General features: G+C 37.3%; 5 protein-coding genes and 1 non-coding gene across 6 annotated transcripts; 4 read left to right on the plus strand and 2 right to left on the minus strand.

Annotated features, from left to right (window-relative positions):
- Positions 1-1,301: 1,301 nt before the first annotated feature.
- Positions 1,302-4,236, plus strand: LOC113057880 (NF-kappa-B-activating protein). The gene is made up of 8 exons (XM_026225445.1): positions 1,302-1,956; positions 2,050-2,130; positions 2,753-2,817; positions 2,910-2,999; positions 3,079-3,118; positions 3,202-3,390; positions 3,495-3,644; positions 3,842-4,236. The coding sequence occupies exons 1-8, from the start codon at positions 1,637-1,639 to the stop codon at positions 4,014-4,016; spliced, it is 1,110 nt and encodes a 369-aa protein (XP_026081230.1). The 5' UTR covers positions 1,302-1,636; the 3' UTR covers positions 4,017-4,236.
- Positions 4,237-5,502: 1,266 nt separating this feature from the next.
- Positions 5,503-6,175, minus strand: LOC113057882 (NADH dehydrogenase [ubiquinone] 1 alpha subcomplex subunit 1-like). The gene is made up of 3 exons (XM_026225446.1): positions 5,922-6,175; positions 5,681-5,770; positions 5,503-5,592 (listed from the first exon to the last, which is right to left on the minus strand). Exons 1-3 carry the CDS (start codon positions 6,021-6,023, stop codon positions 5,572-5,574), a joined length of 213 nt encoding a protein of 70 aa, XP_026081231.1. The 5' UTR covers positions 6,024-6,175; the 3' UTR covers positions 5,503-5,571.
- Positions 6,176-9,624: 3,449 nt separating this feature from the next.
- On the plus strand, positions 9,625-14,528 carry LOC113057883 (regulator of nonsense transcripts 3B-like). The gene is made up of 10 exons (XM_026225447.1): positions 9,625-9,866; positions 10,481-10,587; positions 10,675-10,781; positions 10,961-11,059; positions 11,147-11,257; positions 11,348-11,391; positions 11,501-11,692; positions 12,191-12,351; positions 12,469-12,787; positions 13,538-14,528. The coding sequence occupies exons 1-10, from the start codon at positions 9,762-9,764 to the stop codon at positions 13,676-13,678; spliced, it is 1,386 nt and encodes a 461-aa protein (XP_026081232.1). The 5' UTR covers positions 9,625-9,761; the 3' UTR covers positions 13,679-14,528.
- Positions 14,529-15,114: 586 nt separating this feature from the next.
- On the plus strand, positions 15,115-16,363 carry LOC113057884 (60S ribosomal protein L39). Its single transcript, XM_026225448.1, has 3 exons — positions 15,115-15,257; positions 15,484-15,587; positions 16,155-16,363. The coding sequence occupies exons 1-3, from the start codon at positions 15,255-15,257 to the stop codon at positions 16,201-16,203; spliced, it is 156 nt and encodes a 51-aa protein (XP_026081233.1). The 5' UTR covers positions 15,115-15,254; the 3' UTR covers positions 16,204-16,363.
- On the plus strand, positions 15,703-15,837 carry LOC113058172 (small nucleolar RNA SNORA69). The gene has a single exon (XR_003277936.1). It is a non-coding gene; the product is annotated as a small nucleolar RNA SNORA69 (small nucleolar RNA).
- A 705-nt stretch (positions 16,364-17,068) lies between the features above and the next one.
- On the minus strand, positions 17,069-19,344 carry LOC113057885 (ankyrin repeat domain-containing protein SOWAHD). Its single transcript, XM_026225451.1, has 2 exons — positions 19,033-19,344; positions 17,069-18,604 (listed from the first exon to the last, which is right to left on the minus strand). Exon 2 carries the CDS (start codon positions 18,478-18,480, stop codon positions 17,419-17,421), a length of 1,062 nt encoding a protein of 353 aa, XP_026081236.1. The 5' UTR covers positions 18,481-18,604; positions 19,033-19,344; the 3' UTR covers positions 17,069-17,418.
- Between the last annotated feature and the right edge of the window lie 168 nt (positions 19,345-19,512).

A 19,512-nucleotide genomic window follows, 5' to 3' on the forward strand; every position in this document is an offset into this window, starting at 1 on the left:
ATAACTATCAGGTTTTCAAAAGTCCAAGTTACAAATGTTGAGTTCAGATGCAAAAGCCTTGAACTGTTGATTGGAACTGAAGGGTACTATGTTTATATTCAGTTATTTTACTTTAATGCCAATGAAAAGCGCAGTCGTTGCCATTAAAGTGAAATGACTGAATTTACACATAGAAGCATGTGAAAAAATGCTCAGTTAAGAAGAAAAATTCAAACGTCATTTTAAGGCTTTTGCACCTGAACCCTTCAAATGTGCATTCTCTCTAGAAGTGTTTTTTTGTTTGTTTCAAACACCTTTTGTGATTATTATTATTTTTCAAAAGAATAATAATAATAATAATAATAAATCCCAGTAAACACAATAATACATTGATTATCTGTTGATAAAGCCATATTGAATTATTTGCCATTTTACTCTAGTTTTTGTATTGTATGTTGTTTATTTGTATTTGCAAACTTAGCTGCCTATCTTGGCCAGGACACTCCTGTAAAATAGATTTTAATTTCATCAAGTCTTATTTTTCTGGTTAAATAAAGGGCATGTGGCATGTGGCAATTGTCAGGTGCATAAAAACAAACAAACAATAAATGCAATTTTGTTATTTTGGTATTCATGAACGACAATTTTCAGAGGCGGACAGAATAGAAGTATTTTTACTTTAATCAATTAAATTTAAAAAAAGTATCTGTAGTTTATCAGAGTATTTTTCTTTGGAAAACTTAACCACATTCCAAAGCATAATGTCGTACTTTTTTACTGCAATTCATAAATAAAAGTTGTTGTTTGTTTTACCTTTAATACTTAAGAATATAAAAAATCTAGTACTTTCTTGTACTCAATTAAATATTTGAATTACATTTATTTGAGTAAAAGTAACAAATTAATAGATTTCTAATGTAATCAAGTATTAAATTATATTTAACACGAAACGTAATGCAGCAAAAATTACAATACTATGCTTTGGAATGTTGTGAAGTAAAGTGTTCTAAAGAAAAAAAAAACACTGATAAAGTACAGACACTTGAAAAGTACTTTTACAGCAGAGTAAAAATACTACTACTGTCTGCCTCTGAACATTTTTATGACACCTAGCAAAGCGTTCATTATGTCGTATAGAATATTAGGTAACCTAGTCTGTCATAGACACCCTTTATACTTACAAGAACAAATGATTAAATCAGTTTTATTTTCCATATTCAAGAAGCAATCCAAAACTTATCAGTGGCAAAAAAGTGGTTTCAATATGCGCCTTCCAGGTCTCCAGGGGGCGATATTGCGTGCGTCTTGCTACACAATTTTTCACAAAAGAATAAGGCAGACGTAAACACAAGCCGGAACAAGTTGGATTTCAACGACGCTAGTACACATTTTGGTCTCATCACACGCGTTTAAGTTGTTTACTGGTTTCGTGCTGAGTCTCAACACCACCGTGATTTATATAAATTAATACATGTTTTATTTGTCTTATTAGCTAAAAGAAAAATCGCGATTCGCTAAAATCATTATCTAGCTAGCTTGGTCAACTGCGACATGACCAACAAAATGTAATTAGCAGGCCGCTTTAGGACCTAACTAAATAAAAGGCTATCCAAACGTCATTAAATTGCCGTTAAAGTTAATAATACAGATTGTAGTAATGCCCGAGCTGGACGTAAAATATTCAGGCGCTGTGAGTCCGAAGAGACGCCGTCGCAGCCGCAGCCGCTCACCGGACCACGGGCTGAAGAACCACAGACACGAGCACGAAGACGAGCACAAATCGCGACACAACGACAAAGAGAGGAACAGAAACCGGTTCCGAGTAGAGAATTCCCGTAGTCGCTCCAGGTCAAGGGAAAGAGATCGGTTAAACTGGTCAGATCAGAGAGACCGAGATCACGGCTTCGGATCAAGATCCGATTATTATGACAAGAGAGATGATGCCCAGCGACAGAGACAAGACGCCTTCAACGCGAGGTCAGACTCAATTCAGTCTTCATGAGCGAGCATACACGGCACGAGCAGTTACTGAGCATTGTATTTACTTGTTTTCTGCTTTTCTCTATCAAGGCGTCTGCAGGAACGTGAGAGAATTGGTGAACTGGGATGTCCTGAGGTCTGGGGATATTCTCCAAGAGTCAGAGAGCCTGAGTGAGTTCATATTAAAAACCATATATATATATATATATATATATATATATATATATATATATATATATGTATGTATGTATGTATGTATGTATATATATATATATATATGTATGTATGTATGTTTGTACACACACACATACATTATTATATATATATATATATATATATATATATATATATATATATATATATATATATATATATATATATATATATATATGTGTGTGTGTGTGTGTGTGTCTACTGTTATGTTTTATAAAGTATAAAAGGGGTCTAACGATACATCACTATATATTAATGCAATGAACAAATGCAACACATAAATCAACATACATTTTTTGCAAGATGCACCTTTATTTTGACACTCTCATCATGTAGCCTTATCTGGAAATCTGCATTGTCACTGCGTTGTCATGGAATTTTGTTGTGTACATTTCTCATTCCACCAACCATTAGATGATTGGTTTCATGTATTTTTTCTTCTTTGTGGTTTAGGCTATTAAATCGTTTGTTGTGTGTATTTTTTGTTGTGGATGTCCCAGCTGAGAAAACAGTCTATGTACAGTAATATATTAATCATATACTCTGTGCTTAAATGCTCTCATCTTATATCTGGTAATAGCTCAGATGAACACACTCCTGTAGAAGAGGACGTGAAGAACAGCAGCTCTGATTCAAGTGCACAGGGTAAATGATTCTTTAACATCTCAACTACACACAATGTGCTTTTTCACAGCATGTTTAATAAATCATCTAAATGCCTGATATCTTGTCTACAGAGGAAAAGAAGAAAAAGAAAAAGAAGAAGAAGAAATCAAAGAAGAGAAAGAACAGGAAGCACTCAGAGGACAGTGAGCCAGAAAGTGAAGGTTTGTGTCATTTATTTTTCTCTTAAAACAAATTTTTTATGTATAAGATTAAATCAACATTTACCGTCTTGTTATGCAGATGAGATGAAAAAGAAGAAAAGAAAGAAGAAAAGTAAAAAGTAAGAATCTTGTTTTCGTCTGTAGTGTATTGAATCAGCTAGGCTCGTTTTGTTTCATACGATGCATGATTTTGTCCTCTCAGGAAAAAATCAAAGAAGAAGAAGGCAAAGAAGAATCAGAAGGAGTCCAGTAGCTCTAGCAGTGAACATTCGGAGGAAGAAGAAGAGGATGTCGATGAAATCTCATGGGTGGAGAAAACTGGTGTTGGAGAAGATGTTGTTGGACCTGAAGCTCCTCTCACTCACCTGTCCCAAGATGACAAACCTTTGGAGTGAGCAATTGATTCTTCTTCCACTGTTACTTAGTCATAATAGTGCTTGTTTTAAAGTCATTCTTGATCCTGTCTCTGGAACCGAACTGTCTTGTTTCCCATAGTTTTGGCCACGCTTTGCTACCAGGTGAAGGTGCAGCCATGGCAGAGTTCGTCAAAGCAGGAAAGCGTATTCCAAGAAGAGGTGAAATAGGTTTGACTAGTGACGAGATTGCGGAGTATGAGAAATGTGGCTATGTCATGAGTGGAAGCAGGTATGAAGCTTTTATACTGTACATTTGTGCACATACACTACTGTTCAATAGTTTGCTTTCAGTTTTTTTTAAAGAGTTAATCACTTTAATTTCCACAAAAACTAAAGCAATGTAGTCTTAAGTAAAAAGATGAAACTCTTTATAATTGTTGGTGAAGTATCATGCACATTTTTTACATTTATTCTTTATGCCTTCAGACATCGGCGTATGGAGGCTGTGCGTCTGAGAAAGGAAAACCAGATCTACAGCGCTGATGAGAAGAGAGCTCTTGCTTCATTTAACCAAGAGGAAAGGAGAAAGAGGGAAAGCAAAATCCTTTCCAGCTTCAGGGAAATGGTGTACAGAAAAACTAAAGGCAAAGACGAGAAGTAGACAGTCCTGCAGAATTAAATTTTCTGTTGGGATGTTATTCGTTTTCTTTTTTTTTATGAAACATAAGATATGATCAAGTCACAGATTTTACACAAATGTGTGTTCATTTTTGTCTGCTTGGGCATCCTCCTGTACAGTTCACAGTGAGATGCTTGTGAACTGAAGTTTCTTTTATTACAAACAAGAAATAAACTGTGATCAGTAGAGCTCAAACCATTAACCACCGCAATTCCCTTAATGTAATGTGTATAGCATCTAAATAAAAATGGTCAGGTGACCCACTGTCATGCTGGAGCAACAATATTCATTTGCTTTTCTTAAGAATGACTTCATTTTAAATGGAGCGTATGCAGTTCCTTTACTAACCACTCATATATAATAGCTTCTCAAAGTCAAGATAAAACACATATACACTTAACATGGCAACAAATCACATCCTTAAAACAAGGCATAGTTCGGCTTGATTCCAAGCAGACTCTGAGACATAATTGCAACATCATTTCACCATTTCTAGAAAAAGTGAGTAAACCGCAGAGCAGTTTACGCCACAGGCGCTCAGGGTCGTATTGCAATGACCTTTCAGTGTTATATCCTTTAATTTTTTTTCATTTAGAGCCCATCATGCTTCATGCAAGCCTTTCCCTTGTGCGTTACTTCTCAATAAAGAGACTAAAATGCCATTAATAATGGATTTTTACATTTACAGCTATATAAAATAGCACTAATAATCTTATTGCTTATTATACATAATATATTCACAATAGTAACTTTCATAACTTCTCCTAGCCTGGAAATCACAGTTCTATCACGAACCATGCTAAAAGCATTATGGTTTGGAATAGAAGTACGTCATGTCTGCTTGCTTCATCATCTCGGTTGTCTCCACTGGACGTCTAAATGGATGTTAAAAGTGCACAAGATTTTCTTCACAACATAAGAGTGGTACTACTTTAGTGCAGTTTGTATACTTATTGCATTACCACAAATGATGCCAACTGACAATCTACTGGAAGCTGATTCTGTGGAGTCTGTATATTACATAAACACCCGTTTATGCACATTATGTATACTTTTTATATTTTCAAGCATTTTGTAGATCCACTTAAATCGATCATTTAGAATTATTTTAAGAAATCCGCACATTTTGTAGACTCTGCAGTAAGTCATGTGTATTATGTACAATGTATTTATATGCATCGCTCGGCATCTGTAAAAACTGCAAGGATTAGATCATGCACTCTATATTTTAACCCATCATTACACTTGAGTACACGGTGAAGTGATTTACTCTAAACTAAAATCGACAAAACACCTCAGTTAAATGGGTTAAGGAAACATTAACATAATTAAGTAAAATATGCAAACAAATCATATTAACATGTACATTCAAACCAAAGTGAACCAGTACCAAAACAGTACAATATAACAGCTCTATCAAAAAATCAAATATGAACACACACACAATTAAAACAGCAAGCAAAACCAAACATTTTAACATAACATTTTAATAGACTGCTGGACAAAATGTACATTTCAATTGTTTCTTGGTGACTCTTCATTTGATGTTTTCAAGTCCCTGTGAAATAAAGCAGAATATTAAAACACCAGATATTGTGAGCATATTCAGAACTGATACGTTAAACATAAATATACGTTAAACATACCTTCGCATGGTAGTGTGCACCAGTTCCAGACACTCTTCTGTCTCTCTCCATCAAATACCAGTGATAGGGAACCCGTGCGATCCTCTTTTCCTAAATACAAGTGGATTACATGTACAGAAATATCAGACTTATTGTCCAGCTGAAACAAGGGTTTATATGTATTGAATGATTCATTAAAGCATACTCAGTGACTGAGAGTGACAAAACAAAGCTCATCATCATCATCATCATCATAACTCACCTTTCCACCGTTTGTGAACTTTTGGATTTGAGCAGTTGCGATGCCAGGAATCATCAGACAGACTGTCATAACAGCAAAGCCGGGCAATATCTCATACCACATGATCGTGGTGACATATAAGTGTACAAACACAGACAAATTATTGCAGAGGACACGAATTATTTAAAGTTTTCCAAAAAAAAAAAACCTTGCAAAATGTCTGCCCTTATGACGGACGGTCACAAAAACAACTTCCGAGATGTGGATGAGGGCCTGGCTCCATATAATTCACTTCCGCATCTGAAAACCTCGGCTGTAATACTGCAGCGCCGCTTTGTGGCCCTTATTAGTGTAAGTATTATACTGCTAAACCTACTATACAGGTTCTTCTAAAAAAATTAGCATATTGTGATAAAAGTTCATTATTTTCCATAATGTAATGATAAAAATTAAACTTTCATATATTTTAGATTCATTGCACACCAACTGAAATATTTTAGGTCTGTTATTGTTTTAATACTGATGATTTTGGCATACAGCTCATGAAAACCCAAAATTCCTATCTCAAAAAATTAGCATATCATGAAAAGGTTCTCTAAACGAGCTATTAACCTAACCATCTGAATCTATTAATTAACTCTAAACACATGCAAAAGATTCCTGAGGCTTTTAAAAACTCCCAGTCTAGTTCATTACTCAAAACCGCAATCATGGGTAAGGCTGCCGACCTGACTGCTGTCCAGAAGGCCATCATTGACACCCGAGAGGGTAAGACACAGAAAGAAATTTCTGAAAGAATAGGCTGTCCCCAGAGTGCTGTATCAAGGCACCTCAGTGGGAAGTCTGTGGGAAGGAAAAAGTGTAGCAAAAAACGCTGCACAACGAGAAGAGGTGACCGAACCCTGAGGAAGATTGTGGACTGAGTCTGGAGTAGAAACATCCAGAGCCACCGTGCACAGGCGTGTGCAGGAAATGGGCTACAGAGAAGCAGCACTGGACTGTTGCTCAGTGGTCCAAAGTACTTTTTTCGGATGAAAGCAAATTTTGCATGTCATTCGGAAATCAAGGTGCCAGAGTCTGGAGGAAGACCGGGGAGAAGGAAATGCCAAAATGCCTGAAGTCCAGTGTCAAGTACCCACAGTCAGTGATGGTCTGGGGTGCCATGTCAGCTGCTGGTGTTTGTCCACTGTGTTTTATCAAGGGCAGGGTCAATGCAGCTAGCTATCAGGAGATTTTGGAGCACTTTATGCTTCCATCTGCTGAAAAGCTTTATGGAGATGAAGATTTCATTTTTCAGCACGACCTGGCACCTGCTCACAGTGCCAAAACCACTGGTAAATGGTTTACAGACCATGGTATTACTGTGCTCAATTGGCCTGCCAACTCTCCTGACCTGAACCCCATAGAGAATCTGTGTGATATTGTGAAGAGAAAGTTGAGAGACGCAAGACCCAACACTCTGGATGAGCTTAAGGCCGCTATCGAAGCATCCTGAGCCTCCAAAACACCTCAGCAGTGACACAGGCTGATTGCATCCATGCCACGCCGCATTGAAGCAGTCATTTCTGCAAAAGAATTTCCGACCAAGTATTGAGTGCATAACTGAACATAATTATTTGAAGGTTGACTTTTTTTGTATTAAAAACACTTTTCTTTTATTGGTCGGATGAAATATGCTATAGATAGATAATAGATAGTAATTTTGGGTTTTCATGAGCTGTATGCCAAAATCATCAGTATTAAAACAATAAAAGACCTGAAATATTTCAGTTGGTGTGCAATGAATCTAAAATATATGAAAGTTTAATTTTTCCATCCACAATTCATAAAAAAAAAAACACATGGAACTTCCTGTCATTGAAATCATTTAAAAATCAAATCGACAGGTTAGAAAAAAAAGCCTCAGGCCCAAATATTCAGTTATCACTAATGAACTGTTTGACAAACACTTCTTGCTTCGAAGTACAGATCTGAATTAAAAAAAAAAAAAAATCACAAACAGTCCCCGGAGTCTCAATCTGAATCAACGGGGTCGCAAACATGCTCCGAAGTGCTGATCTGAATCGATCGAGTCGCGAGCATGCTCCGAAGTGCCGATCTAAATCAACCGAGTCGCGAACAGGCTCCGAAGTGCCGATCTGAATCAACAGATTCGCGAACAGGCTCCGAAGTGCAGATCTGAATCAACCGAGTCGCGAAAAGGCTCCGAAGTGCCGATCTGAATTAACAGATTCGCGAACAGGCTCCGAAGTGCCGATCTGAATCAACCGAGTCGCGAACATGCTCCGAAGTGCCGATCTGAATCAACCGAGTCGCGAACATGCTCCGAAGTGTCGATCTGAATCAACAGATTAGCGAACAGGCTCCGAAGTGCCGATCTGAATCAACCGAGTCGCGAACATGCTCCGAAGTGCCGATCTGAATCAACCGAGTCGCGAACATGCTCCGAACTGCCGATCTGAATCAACCGAGTCGCGAACAGGCTCCGAAGTGCCGATCTGAATCAACAGATTCGCGAACAGGCTCCGAAGTGCCGATCTGAATCAACCGAGTCGCGAACAGGCTCAGAAGTGCCGATCTGAATCAACAGTTTCGCGAACAGGCTCCGAAGTGCCGATCTGAATCAACCGAGTCGCGAAAAGGTTCCGAAGTGCCGATCTGAATCAACAGATTCGCGAACAGGCTCCGAAGTCCCGATCTGAAAACTTCGACCAAAGAATGTAAAAAATAACTCTATTTCTCTAATAACTCTAATAACTTTACAACTCTATGAAAGATTCAGACCACGTATCTAAAAATAAATCGCTATAGTAAAAGAGAAATAATAAGAGGAGTGAAGTTTCCTACCGTTCTGCTGTGTTTGGCCCTCACACGCGCGTTTACAGCACTAAATTAATAATCTTTGCTAATTATTATACATTTACTTCATTGTCAGCTTCAGGTACTTCATTTATTATTTTTCAATGAACTGTTTGATACAAAAAAGGTTGTATTTCAGTAATAATTCAAAATTATCAAAATAAAATATATAAAATAATGTTTTATATTTTAATATCCTTTAAAATATAATTTATTTCTGTGATGTGCAGCTGTATTTTCAGCATCATTCCTCCAGTCTTCAGTGTCACATGATCTTCAGAAATCAGTCTAATATGATGATTTATTATTAGAATTATTAATAGTTGTGATGCCAAATATTATTTTGGAATCTGTGATGCTTTTTTTCCGGATTCTTCGATGTATATATATTTTTTTTTTAAGAACAGCGTTAATTCAAAATATAAATCTCTTCTAACAATTATGGAAAATATTGAACTTTTATCACAATATGCTAATTTTTTTAGAAGGACCTGTAGTATTCACATACTTATGGACACTTTGTTTATCATGTCGTGTGTTGCCAAGAATTACATTTTATTCATTTTTGAACGATATTGCCTAATGATAAAAATAGTTTAAGAACTGGGAGGAACACAGCAATGTCTAGCCTGTCCACTCTTTATGTAATAGCCACTTAAGAGATAAGAAAAAGAGATAAGTATTAGGAAGTGTGTGTATTTATTTTATAGTGTCAAGTATGCTGTTAGTGTCATTAACAGTTACTAATTGTCGTCGAGTTTTCTCCCTAGCAATAGTCCATTTGACAACGACACATTAAGCAGAGTGGAAGACTGGACGATCGTCGCTTTATCGAGAGGCTCTTTGCATCATGAGCTGTGGCCAATCAGAGACGCCTGCTGGTGTGACGAAGAAACAACTGCGGAAAGTTGGGCAGTGGAGAGAGATAGCAGCACAACACACAACTGATAACAGAAAGAAACATACGAAGTAAGACATCGCTACAGAAGTTGGCAAAGGATCATGAAGGAGGATAAGGAAAACACGCGTCCCAGAGAAAAGAAAGTGGAAATAAAATGTGATGAAAATGAAAAGCCAAATAAAGAGAAGAAGGAGGCTTTGACAAAGGTAGTTAGTTAGCAGGCTAGCTGGCTACATTCCTGCTACAAATAGACTATAAACAGCGCAGCCAGCTGCTTTCATTTGAAATACTATAAATTATTGTTTGCAGCTGTATTTTTACTAACACGTTTATATATTATTCTCTTTTTGATTTCAACATTGCAGTTGAATATAACCGAAAAGGCCGGTTAGCAAACCCCCCTGTCAAAGTTTCCAATCACTGCGGGGATTCGGCACTTTGTTAGCAAAATAATAAAGAGGAATCGCCTAAAAACTTTGACAGGGGGATTTCTGTGGATACAGCCACAAACGATAACTTATAGTACTGTACTGTGAATGTCAGATCTAGTTTCAATCACATTAATATTATAATAAACAGCAATACATATACATACTGATAAATAACAAAAAAATGTAACTTATAGCCTGAGTGCACTGTAAGTCGCTTTGGATAAAAGCATACATTTAAATGTATATAGTATATATGCATATAGGTTAACAACTCTTATTCTATACTATATATCTTATTTGTCATATGTGTATTAAAGCGTATAAAACACATAAAGTGTGTGCAAGTAATTTTTGTTCTTTTTACACTATTTTATTGTTTTTTTTTTTAGATTGTGATCCGGCGTCTCCCTCCAAGTCTGACTAAAGAAGATTTAGTGGAACAACTGCAGCCTCTTCCAGAGCTGGATTACCTGGAGTTTTTCTCTAGTGATACTAGGTCTGTAGATTCATTCTTTTAGAAAAGAGAACAGAAGAGTGATGAAAGTTATTTGATGGCTGATCGAGATGTTTGTTTTATTTGCAGTCTTTTCCCTCATCTGTTTTCAAGAGCGTATCTGAATTTCAAAAATCAAGATGACGTAGTTCTCTTCAGGGACCGGTTCGATGGCTATGTCTTCATTGATAGTCGAGGTTTGTCTTTGGCGTGTCATGATAATTTGCAGGATTCTGTTTACTAGCTAATCAGTGGTTTTAGGAGTCAGAATTATGTTATAGAGTCTTCAGACTGAGCTGGTTTGTGTGCTGGGAAATTTCTGATGAACGTCTCTAATAGTGATATCTGTGTTATCTTCTTTTTTTCCCCACATTAGGTCAAGAATATCCAGCAATTGTTGAGTTTGCGCCATTCCAGAAAACTGCTAAGAAAAGAAGCAAGAAGAAAGATGCCAAAAGTGGAACAATTGAAGATGGTGAAATATATATATATGTGTGTTTTTACATTTGATTGTTATCACTGCATACAATAGTTTATTATTTGTTTACCTGTGCCTTATTAGATGCTGATTACAAAAAGTTTTTGGAGTCCTACAATGGTGATGAGGAAAAATTTCCTTCCAACCCTGAGACTTTGCTTGAGGAAATAGAGGCCAAGACCAAGGAACTTAGTGGTGCGTTTCAACACAACATCCCTAAACAACAATTTTAACAAGTTTTCGCTCTTCGTTCAAAATAAAAATCTGAAATGTTTTTTTCCCCAGCTAAAAAAACGACACCTCTCTTGGACTTCCTAAAGAATAAACAGGTAAAGTGAGGCTGTAATATTAACTGATGTCGGTTCATTTAGTTTCTGTATATAATACGTTATACTGTATGTGTAGTGTGTTCATGCTCTCTCATCCTGTCCTCCCCAGAGGATTAGAGAAGAAAAGAAAGAAGAGAGGAGACGGAGAGAACTAGAACGTAAACGCCTGCGAGATGAAGAAAGGCGTAAGTGGAGAGAGGAGGACAGAAGAAAAAGAAAAGAGGCTGAGAAATTAAAAAAAGGAGAAAAGGCATCTGATAAGGATAAGGACCAACCTAAAGATGAACAGCCAAAAATTAAGGTACATAACTATCTAAATATTAATGTTTCATTACTAAAAAATCTATACACCAAAGTTAACAAGATTTTCATATGATTTTGAAATAATTATGCTCACCAAGGCTGCATTTATTTGATGAGTAATACAAAATATTTACAGCTCCAAATAACTGTTTTCTATTTGAATATATTTTAAAATGTAATTTATTCATGTGATGGCGAAGCTGATTTTTCAGCATCATTACTCCAGTCTTCTGTGTCACATGATCCTTCAGAAATAATTCTTATATGCAGATTCTTTTTATTATTATCAGTGTTGAAAACCATTGTGATGCCTCATATTTTTGTGTAAAGCATGGTATGTATTTTTTCCAGGATCTTTGAAGAATAGGAAGTTCAAAAGAACAGTATTTTGAAACAGAAAAAACCTTTGTAACATGAATGTCCTCACTGTCACTTTTGATCAATTAAATGCATTCTTTTTAAATCTTACTAATCCCAACTTGGTTTTGTCTTTCAGCTCTTGAAAAAAACAGAGAAAGCAGATGATGTTGATACTGAGAAGCCAAAGGACAAGGCCAAGAAACAAGACCGAGAGAAACAAAGGGAAGATCGACCTCCTGGAGGAGGAGAAACAAAGAAGCGGCAGAATGGTGAACACAGAGAGGAGAAAGGGGGAAAGTATGTTGGTCACACTCGACACGGACAAAAAAGATTCCCAGCCTTACTCAACACATATTTTACTTTTCAGGTCTCCTCTAATTTCATATCATGATGTCAATATGCTTTGATATTCAGGTCAGAGGATAGTGGGCATAAAAATTACAGAGATCGCGATGGAGACCGAGAGCGGGAGCGGGACAGAGAGAGAGAGCGAAGACAGAAAGACAAAGAACGTATCAGAAGGCAGGATGAAGAACGGAGGAAAAGGGAACGTCAGGATAGAGAAAACACCTACAGAAAGAGAGACGAGGAGGGGAAGAAGGACAAGGAGCGTGTTTGGGAGAAAAGGAAGAATGAAAACACCGGAGAGTCCTCCGTTAGTGCTCATCCTGAAAAGCCTTCAAGGGACAGCAGAAAAGAAGACAGTGCCAAAAGAGACCGTCTGAGAAATAAGGTACACGACCGGTCATATGTTTGGAAGAATTATTCATTTTGGAGGAAGCATCTTATTCTCACCAAAGATGCATTTATTTGATCAAAATACAGTGAAAAAAAGTACTGTTTTATAAATGTTATTACAATTTAAGCAGTTTTTCTGATTTTAATATGTGACTCTTGACCACAAAACCAGTCTTAAGTCACTAGGTGTCACATGGATCACATGATACTTCAGAAATCATTCTTGTATGCTGATTTGCTGCTCAAGGTGATACATGATATTAAGACATATTTCTTAATACCATCCTGAGAACATATGTGCTGCTTATTTAATTAACCACCTTTGAAAACTTTAGGGTTTCTATTTGAAATAAATGCTGTTCTTTTAGTTGTTCTGGTTATGATAGAATCTTGATTGTTTTCACAAAATATTAAGCAGCAAAACCATTGATGATAATGAGAACCATTATTATTAACTGAGCACCAATAATAATTGATAATAAAACACCAAAACAGTATATTACAATGATTTCTGAAGGATCATGTGACACTGAAGACTGGAGTAATGGCTTTGCAGTCACAGAATAAATTCAGTTTTAAAATATATTAAGATTGTAGTAATACTCCACAATATTTCTGCTTTTGACTTCGTTTTTGATTTAAAAAAAATGCAGCCTTGATGAGTATTGGAGACTTCTTATAAAAATTTGTATGTGTATAACTTTTATTTTACATATTGTTTATGGTTTTTACATTTCTGTCTTAGGATCGGCCTACAATTCAGCTGTACCAGCCCGGGGCGAGGAGCCGTAACCGGGGCGGAGGAGGAACAGGAGGAGATGGACAGGGAGAGGAGAAGAGAGCTGAGCGGGAGACCAAGAACACTCAAGAGAAAGCTGCTGAGTGAGGAAACAGCTCTGTGCTGGCATGACATGATGTCTTGAGAGGAGGGGCTCTGATCTAATCAAGACAAACACCTCAGAAACATGGTGCTGCCATCAAAATACCCCCCCCACCCCCACCTCTCTGTCAGTGACATGAGAGCACATACCTGTTGCCCTCCAGTGCCTGAATGAACCCCCCCCAAAGTTTGTTCATGAGCAAGGCAAGTCCTAACCGATGGTTAGATTTGAGAAACAGGGCTTAATTACGAGAGAAGCCAAAGGGATTGGACCACGATAATTAAAAAGTGACCTTACTTTTGGTACACAGCCAAACATGTTTTACTTCACATGCTTTTCTGTTTCAGAGTTTAACAAAGGTCTGATCCAGCTTGCTCACCATTTCTCACTGTTCCGTTTTAGAAAGATCTTTCACGCCTGACCCAAATCCACTGCATTTCACTTCAGACAATCGGTAATAAATTTGTGTTCTTTGAACATGGATGTGGCTTGTAGCTGTTTTAGAGAGCCTGCTGATCTACAATGTTTCTTTTTTGATTAGGGGTTGGTCAGGTGGAAAAAGAGCCATGCTTTATAATGCTGATGCCTTGTTCATTGTCAGTTCTTTTTTTGCAAGTCAACTAAATTATATGCAAAAACAAATGTGGCCTTTTATAGTTTTGGAATTGAAGCATATCTTACAACTCAGAAAAATGCAACTTCTGGTTAGCTTGGTTTGGAAACTGTGCTGCCATCCATTTGTGTGTTACATTGTAAAAAATCCTCAACTCAAAACTCGTTTTCCTTTTATAGTTGCAGCTTGGTCAAAATGTGAAGAGAAATGCAAAAAACAATAAATGAACAACCTATGTGTTACTTCTAGTGTTTAGTTTTATTTGTCTATTACATTTCTTTGGTCATTCCATACCCTTTATGGTATCCTTGCATTTGTGTCACCTTACATTAAATTTGCAATTTTTGATATTTAAGTTTAAATATAGCTTAGACTTAAAAGTTGGTAGTTTCATAGTTTCATGGTTTTAGGTTAATTTAGCCATTAAAAGCCTTGTTCTTGATCTCATTTTATGAGAAAGATAATTAAATGCTGATGTCGCTGATTATTCACATAGTAAGTTTCGCTGTACAAAAAGAATTATATATAACAACGAAGTAATAAGATAAGAGGGGGATCATTTTTCTTGAAGAGATTCATTGCTTGAAAGGATGTCACTATCCCAATTTTCTTAATTTATGTAATTAATTTTACATTATTTTTGGAGGGCTAATGATGTTAACATGGGTGACGCATAAACTGGGACATGTTTTTTGTCTATTAAAAACTGAACATAAATAACTATCTTTTATTATCATATGTTATTTCTGTTAAATTCTAATAACACATCAAAACGCAGAACTGCATGCAAAATCTAATTTTCAAAAAGCGAAGTATACCCAGGAGCTTGTGCTCTCCGTGGAGCCACTGGGTGTCGCTGTGACATGAAGGAGCGACTCGTTTCGTGACTCAGATATACAGTGCTGCATTGCCCATGGTTCCTTCTCTTCGACTACCGCCATAGTGGTGAACGGATAGCGAGTTCCGAGATGGTAAGTGAAAATCATAAAACATCCTTTCACAGGTAGCTGTTCTCCTCTGCATCTCTTCGTTTTTGTATATCAGTAGAAGTTCTTAGGTGATGGAATGTAATATTTGAGTGATTAATGTTCGGTGAGTAATAAAAGCATAGCTCGCATTTCCCCGTGAAGCGTCGCGGGATGATGAACCTCAGCCACCGCAGACTGTCTGACGGCGTGCTTCACATTTGTATTTCAGGCGTCGCATAAGACCTTCAGAATCAAACGCTTCCTCGCTAAGAAGCAGAAGCAGAACCGGCCGATCCCACAGTGGATTAGGATGAAAACGGGCAACAAGATCAGGTATGTTGACATGGTTATTGCCGCTGTAACGAACACCGCTGAGTTACACCCGTAGCGACAGTCTTAAAGTGGCTGTAATCCTTTTTTCTGCTTCTGTAGTTCATAGTAGCCAAGGAAAGCAGGACGCAATTACAGTGCTAAATTTTGTGGGAGTACTGCCATTATCCTGCTAAGAGCATCCTTCTGCTTTGGAGTCATGATTACTGTCATCCCTCATATGACATGTGAATGCTCTATGGTGGAGACACCTTTCATTGTATCATAATTATATATTTTTACATTGAGGATGTGCACATTACGCTACTTTGCTTATCAGTACTTTGACTGGTTTGCTGCTATAGTGTTAAAACATTAAATTGATGTATGTGGTGTTTATTAAACTACATTTTGATGAGACATATGCTTGATGGTTTTTTGTTTCAATCCCTCTTATTCATAATTTTCTTGGCTGCACTGTTTGTTTTGTTGCACAGTGCTGTTTACTGCTATAGCCTAAAGGATGTAGTGTAATTGATTTTAATGGGTGTTTGCCTCTGTGATGCTTTATCTTTGCAAATCTCTCTGCAGATACAATTCCAAGAGGAGACACTGGAGAAGGACCAAGCTGGGCTTGTAAACACTCTGTTTACTTCAGCTTCCCCCTCTGTCTGTTCCCTGCCAGGACCACCAACTCATCCAGAGCTGGAGAGAAGCCATGCTATCAGGAACAGCAGTCTCTCTTTTGTACAGATATTCTGGTTATGTCCTTGCTGAACAATAAAAGATTTGTCATCAAAGCAGAAGTATTTGTATCCTCCTCTTTTGTTAAAATGGCAAAGTTGACATTTCCCAGTGGCTGGATTTGCAACCGTTTGTTGTGCACAAAAAAAACAGAACTACTGATAAACACTTTTATTGGATTTCACTGAGCTTTTATTTCTCATAAAGAATACACTTAAGTTTTTATCTATCTAGACATATGTTCTTGTGCAGTTCTTAAAAGTTTTAAGATTAAATAAAGTCCTTTTAAAAGGCATTACTTTTTAGCAGGAAGTGCCAAATGTGACTGCAAAAAAAATTATATCCCAATATCTAAACATAATTTTTCATGAGTATGAAAAATTATTTTCAATATTTTGTCTCTTTCTGGCACCGTTTGGCACATTTTTGGTCTTGCTTTAATCAGTTTTTCAGAAATTGTTTGCTTTACAAGTAAATGTATCTTGATTTAAGAATCTTTAATACGTTTACACTGGAAATAGAACATCATCTTTTGAAAAGTGAAAGTTACTTCCATGTTGTAATTTTTTGAATGCAGGAACTTTAAGCCTGGAGTTATTTTTGTAAAATGTATTTGAGAAAGTTGTGTTTATTTATATAAAGTGGGTATGGAAAAGAATCACCCCCCTTTAAAATAATTTGCTAACTTGCTTTGCAGCCTGAAATGAAGATGCCCCCAGTTTTTGTTTTATCCAGCTGTATTTGACATCCACGTGAAAGATATAACACCAACATATCATAGAAAAAAATAGCAATCACTGAGTTGGAAAAGGGATCAACTTATTTTTCTTTAATTACAGCTGTTAGTCTGTTGGGGTACATCTCTGCTAACTTTAGTTTAAAGGGTGATTATTATTTTATATTTTTCTATAGCCACTGTGTGTGGTGTAAATGTGTGTGTGTGAAACATTGGTGTTAAGTTCCTTGCAACTCTTAATTTCAAGGATTAAAATTCATCAAATAATACAACAGCACTGTTGAGAGGTGCCACATTATTAACCATACACATTTTGTTAAAGGAGCAAATTTTAATTGTTTGACAATGACCTGAAAACATGGTTTTGGCAAAGTCTCAGATATTTTCAAACAGACCAACGTTGTATAACAGCCTCCTAAAGGATGAGAATCGTTGGCGTGTGATTCCTCCTGAACCGTCCACCTCGACTCTATCTTCTTGAGTATGGTCTTCATCTGGCTGTGCTTGATTCGCACTGTTGTTCACATTCAAGTACCCTACAGAGTGTTCATCATCCCAAGCTCCCAGAAGCTCCTTCATTTCTATAGGTGCATTGCTTCTGAGATACTGCCATGCTCTTTTCCCACTGTAGTCCAGGACATCTATATTAGCACTGAATGCACCGACCAACGCCTTCACGACCGTGTACTGGTTATGCATGGCAGCCACATGAAGAGGCGTCAGACCTCCACTGCCTCTCAAGTTCACATTCACTGAGAGCCCCTCTTTTTCTGCATGCCTGAGAAGCTGAATCAGTGTCTCGTCCTTTCCATTTTTTGCCAACCAGTGGAGAGCTGTAAAACCACTGATAAAGTCTTTTCTGTTCAATAAACTGGGATCCTCGGCGAGGAATTCCAGCATAGTTTCATAATTTCCATCCACAACAGAAAGCATCCACGCGTGCTCCATAGGATCCAAAGCCCAGAACGCGCCGCTGTTCAAAGTGTCTCCATACGGTGCCTCCTCTGCTTCTGACGATTCGTGTTTGGATGATAAAATGCTTGACAATCCGGATTTATTATTCAAAAACAACTCTTTCAAATACTTTTTTCGCATGGAGGGGGTGAGGGAGCCCTTCTCCAGTTTATCGACTGATTGTCTGCGGGAGGCGCTGCTGCCGCGTTCCTCCAGCTGTTTGTGAAATCTGGATCTGCGCGAGGAGGCGCTGAGCGCAGGAGACACGGGTCGAGCACCATGTCTTGACAGTCGCTCCTCGAGATTCGAGCGGAACTGGCTCGTTATCCTACTTTTAGGTGAATCTGAAATCCTTACATTATTGCCTGAAGCGTCCCCGTCTGAATCTGTTGGTTCTTCTGAGGGCAGAGCTGCATCCCCCACAGGTTCATCATCACAGTGTTCCTCACAGCTGATGGGACCACTGCTGTTCCCCTCATACATACTGGCGGGTCCCCGGGAAGTTTGGCTATTTACTTAGATAAGATCCAAATTAAAGAGGCTTACATAACCTTAGAAAACCATCGTCCTCAGTAACTTCTGTTTACTAGCCTTTAAATGTTCAAATCTGGGTAGGGGAAAAATAATATAATATTCGTAAATTAAATATTATAGCCTAAATACGTGTCTTCATAAGAATAATAACAAAAGATTAATAATGAATAATCTAAACATGTTTCTATTTAAGAAAGAAACAGCAAGCATGACTAGTTTAGTTTTCTCTTGGTAGGCTAAAGAAACGCGCTTCTTCCTCATTCGTGTTCCTCTTTTTACACTTGCTTTTTAAACAAAACATTCACACTATGACTATTTTACATGATCACTTTTAAAATATATATAGGCCTATATTTATTTTATTATTTAAGTCCGTAGCTTAGCCTTTTACGTTTTCATGTCTGAAAATTGTAAAATTTCGTCGAATGTTATCATTCTATGTTCTCGTAAAGTTTTACGAAAAACTGTGTTTGATTGATGAATGTGAATGCATAACGTTACCTGTCTCTCGGGTGAATCACCCGATGCCGGATCACCTGTTGTCCGCACAGCTCTTAAAAGTAGCCTAATTCAAGCCCTCTACACTCATTTCTTGCGGATTATGAGGCTTCACAGATCTCTGAACGCTAGTTTAACGACAGTTTCTCCTTTCTGAGAAGCAGAAAATGTTTTCCGTGAGCTAATCGAAACTGTTCGAGTGTGTTTTTCCTCACAGTGGCCATTTCCGACGTCCAATCCCTCCCCTTAATAAAGTCTAAAGTTCAAATACCACTAACTAAATCAACACTTGTCTTCAAACCCACGACACTTACACTGATGGAACCCAGAAGGAAGTTAAAATAGAACCTTTTTTTCCTTTATATATAAATAGCCTCTCTCACTCTCTCTCTCTCTCTATGTATTATTTTTGCAAAGTCAGTCCTGCTTAATTCAATATGAATTAGCCTAGTATGAAGGTTTACTAGCTTATTGAAAATGTTG

Source organism: Carassius auratus, chromosome 39 (assembly GCF_003368295.1).
Source record: "Carassius auratus strain Wakin chromosome 39, ASM336829v1, whole genome shotgun sequence".
Taxonomy (NCBI): domain Eukaryota; kingdom Metazoa; phylum Chordata; class Actinopteri; order Cypriniformes; family Cyprinidae; genus Carassius; species Carassius auratus.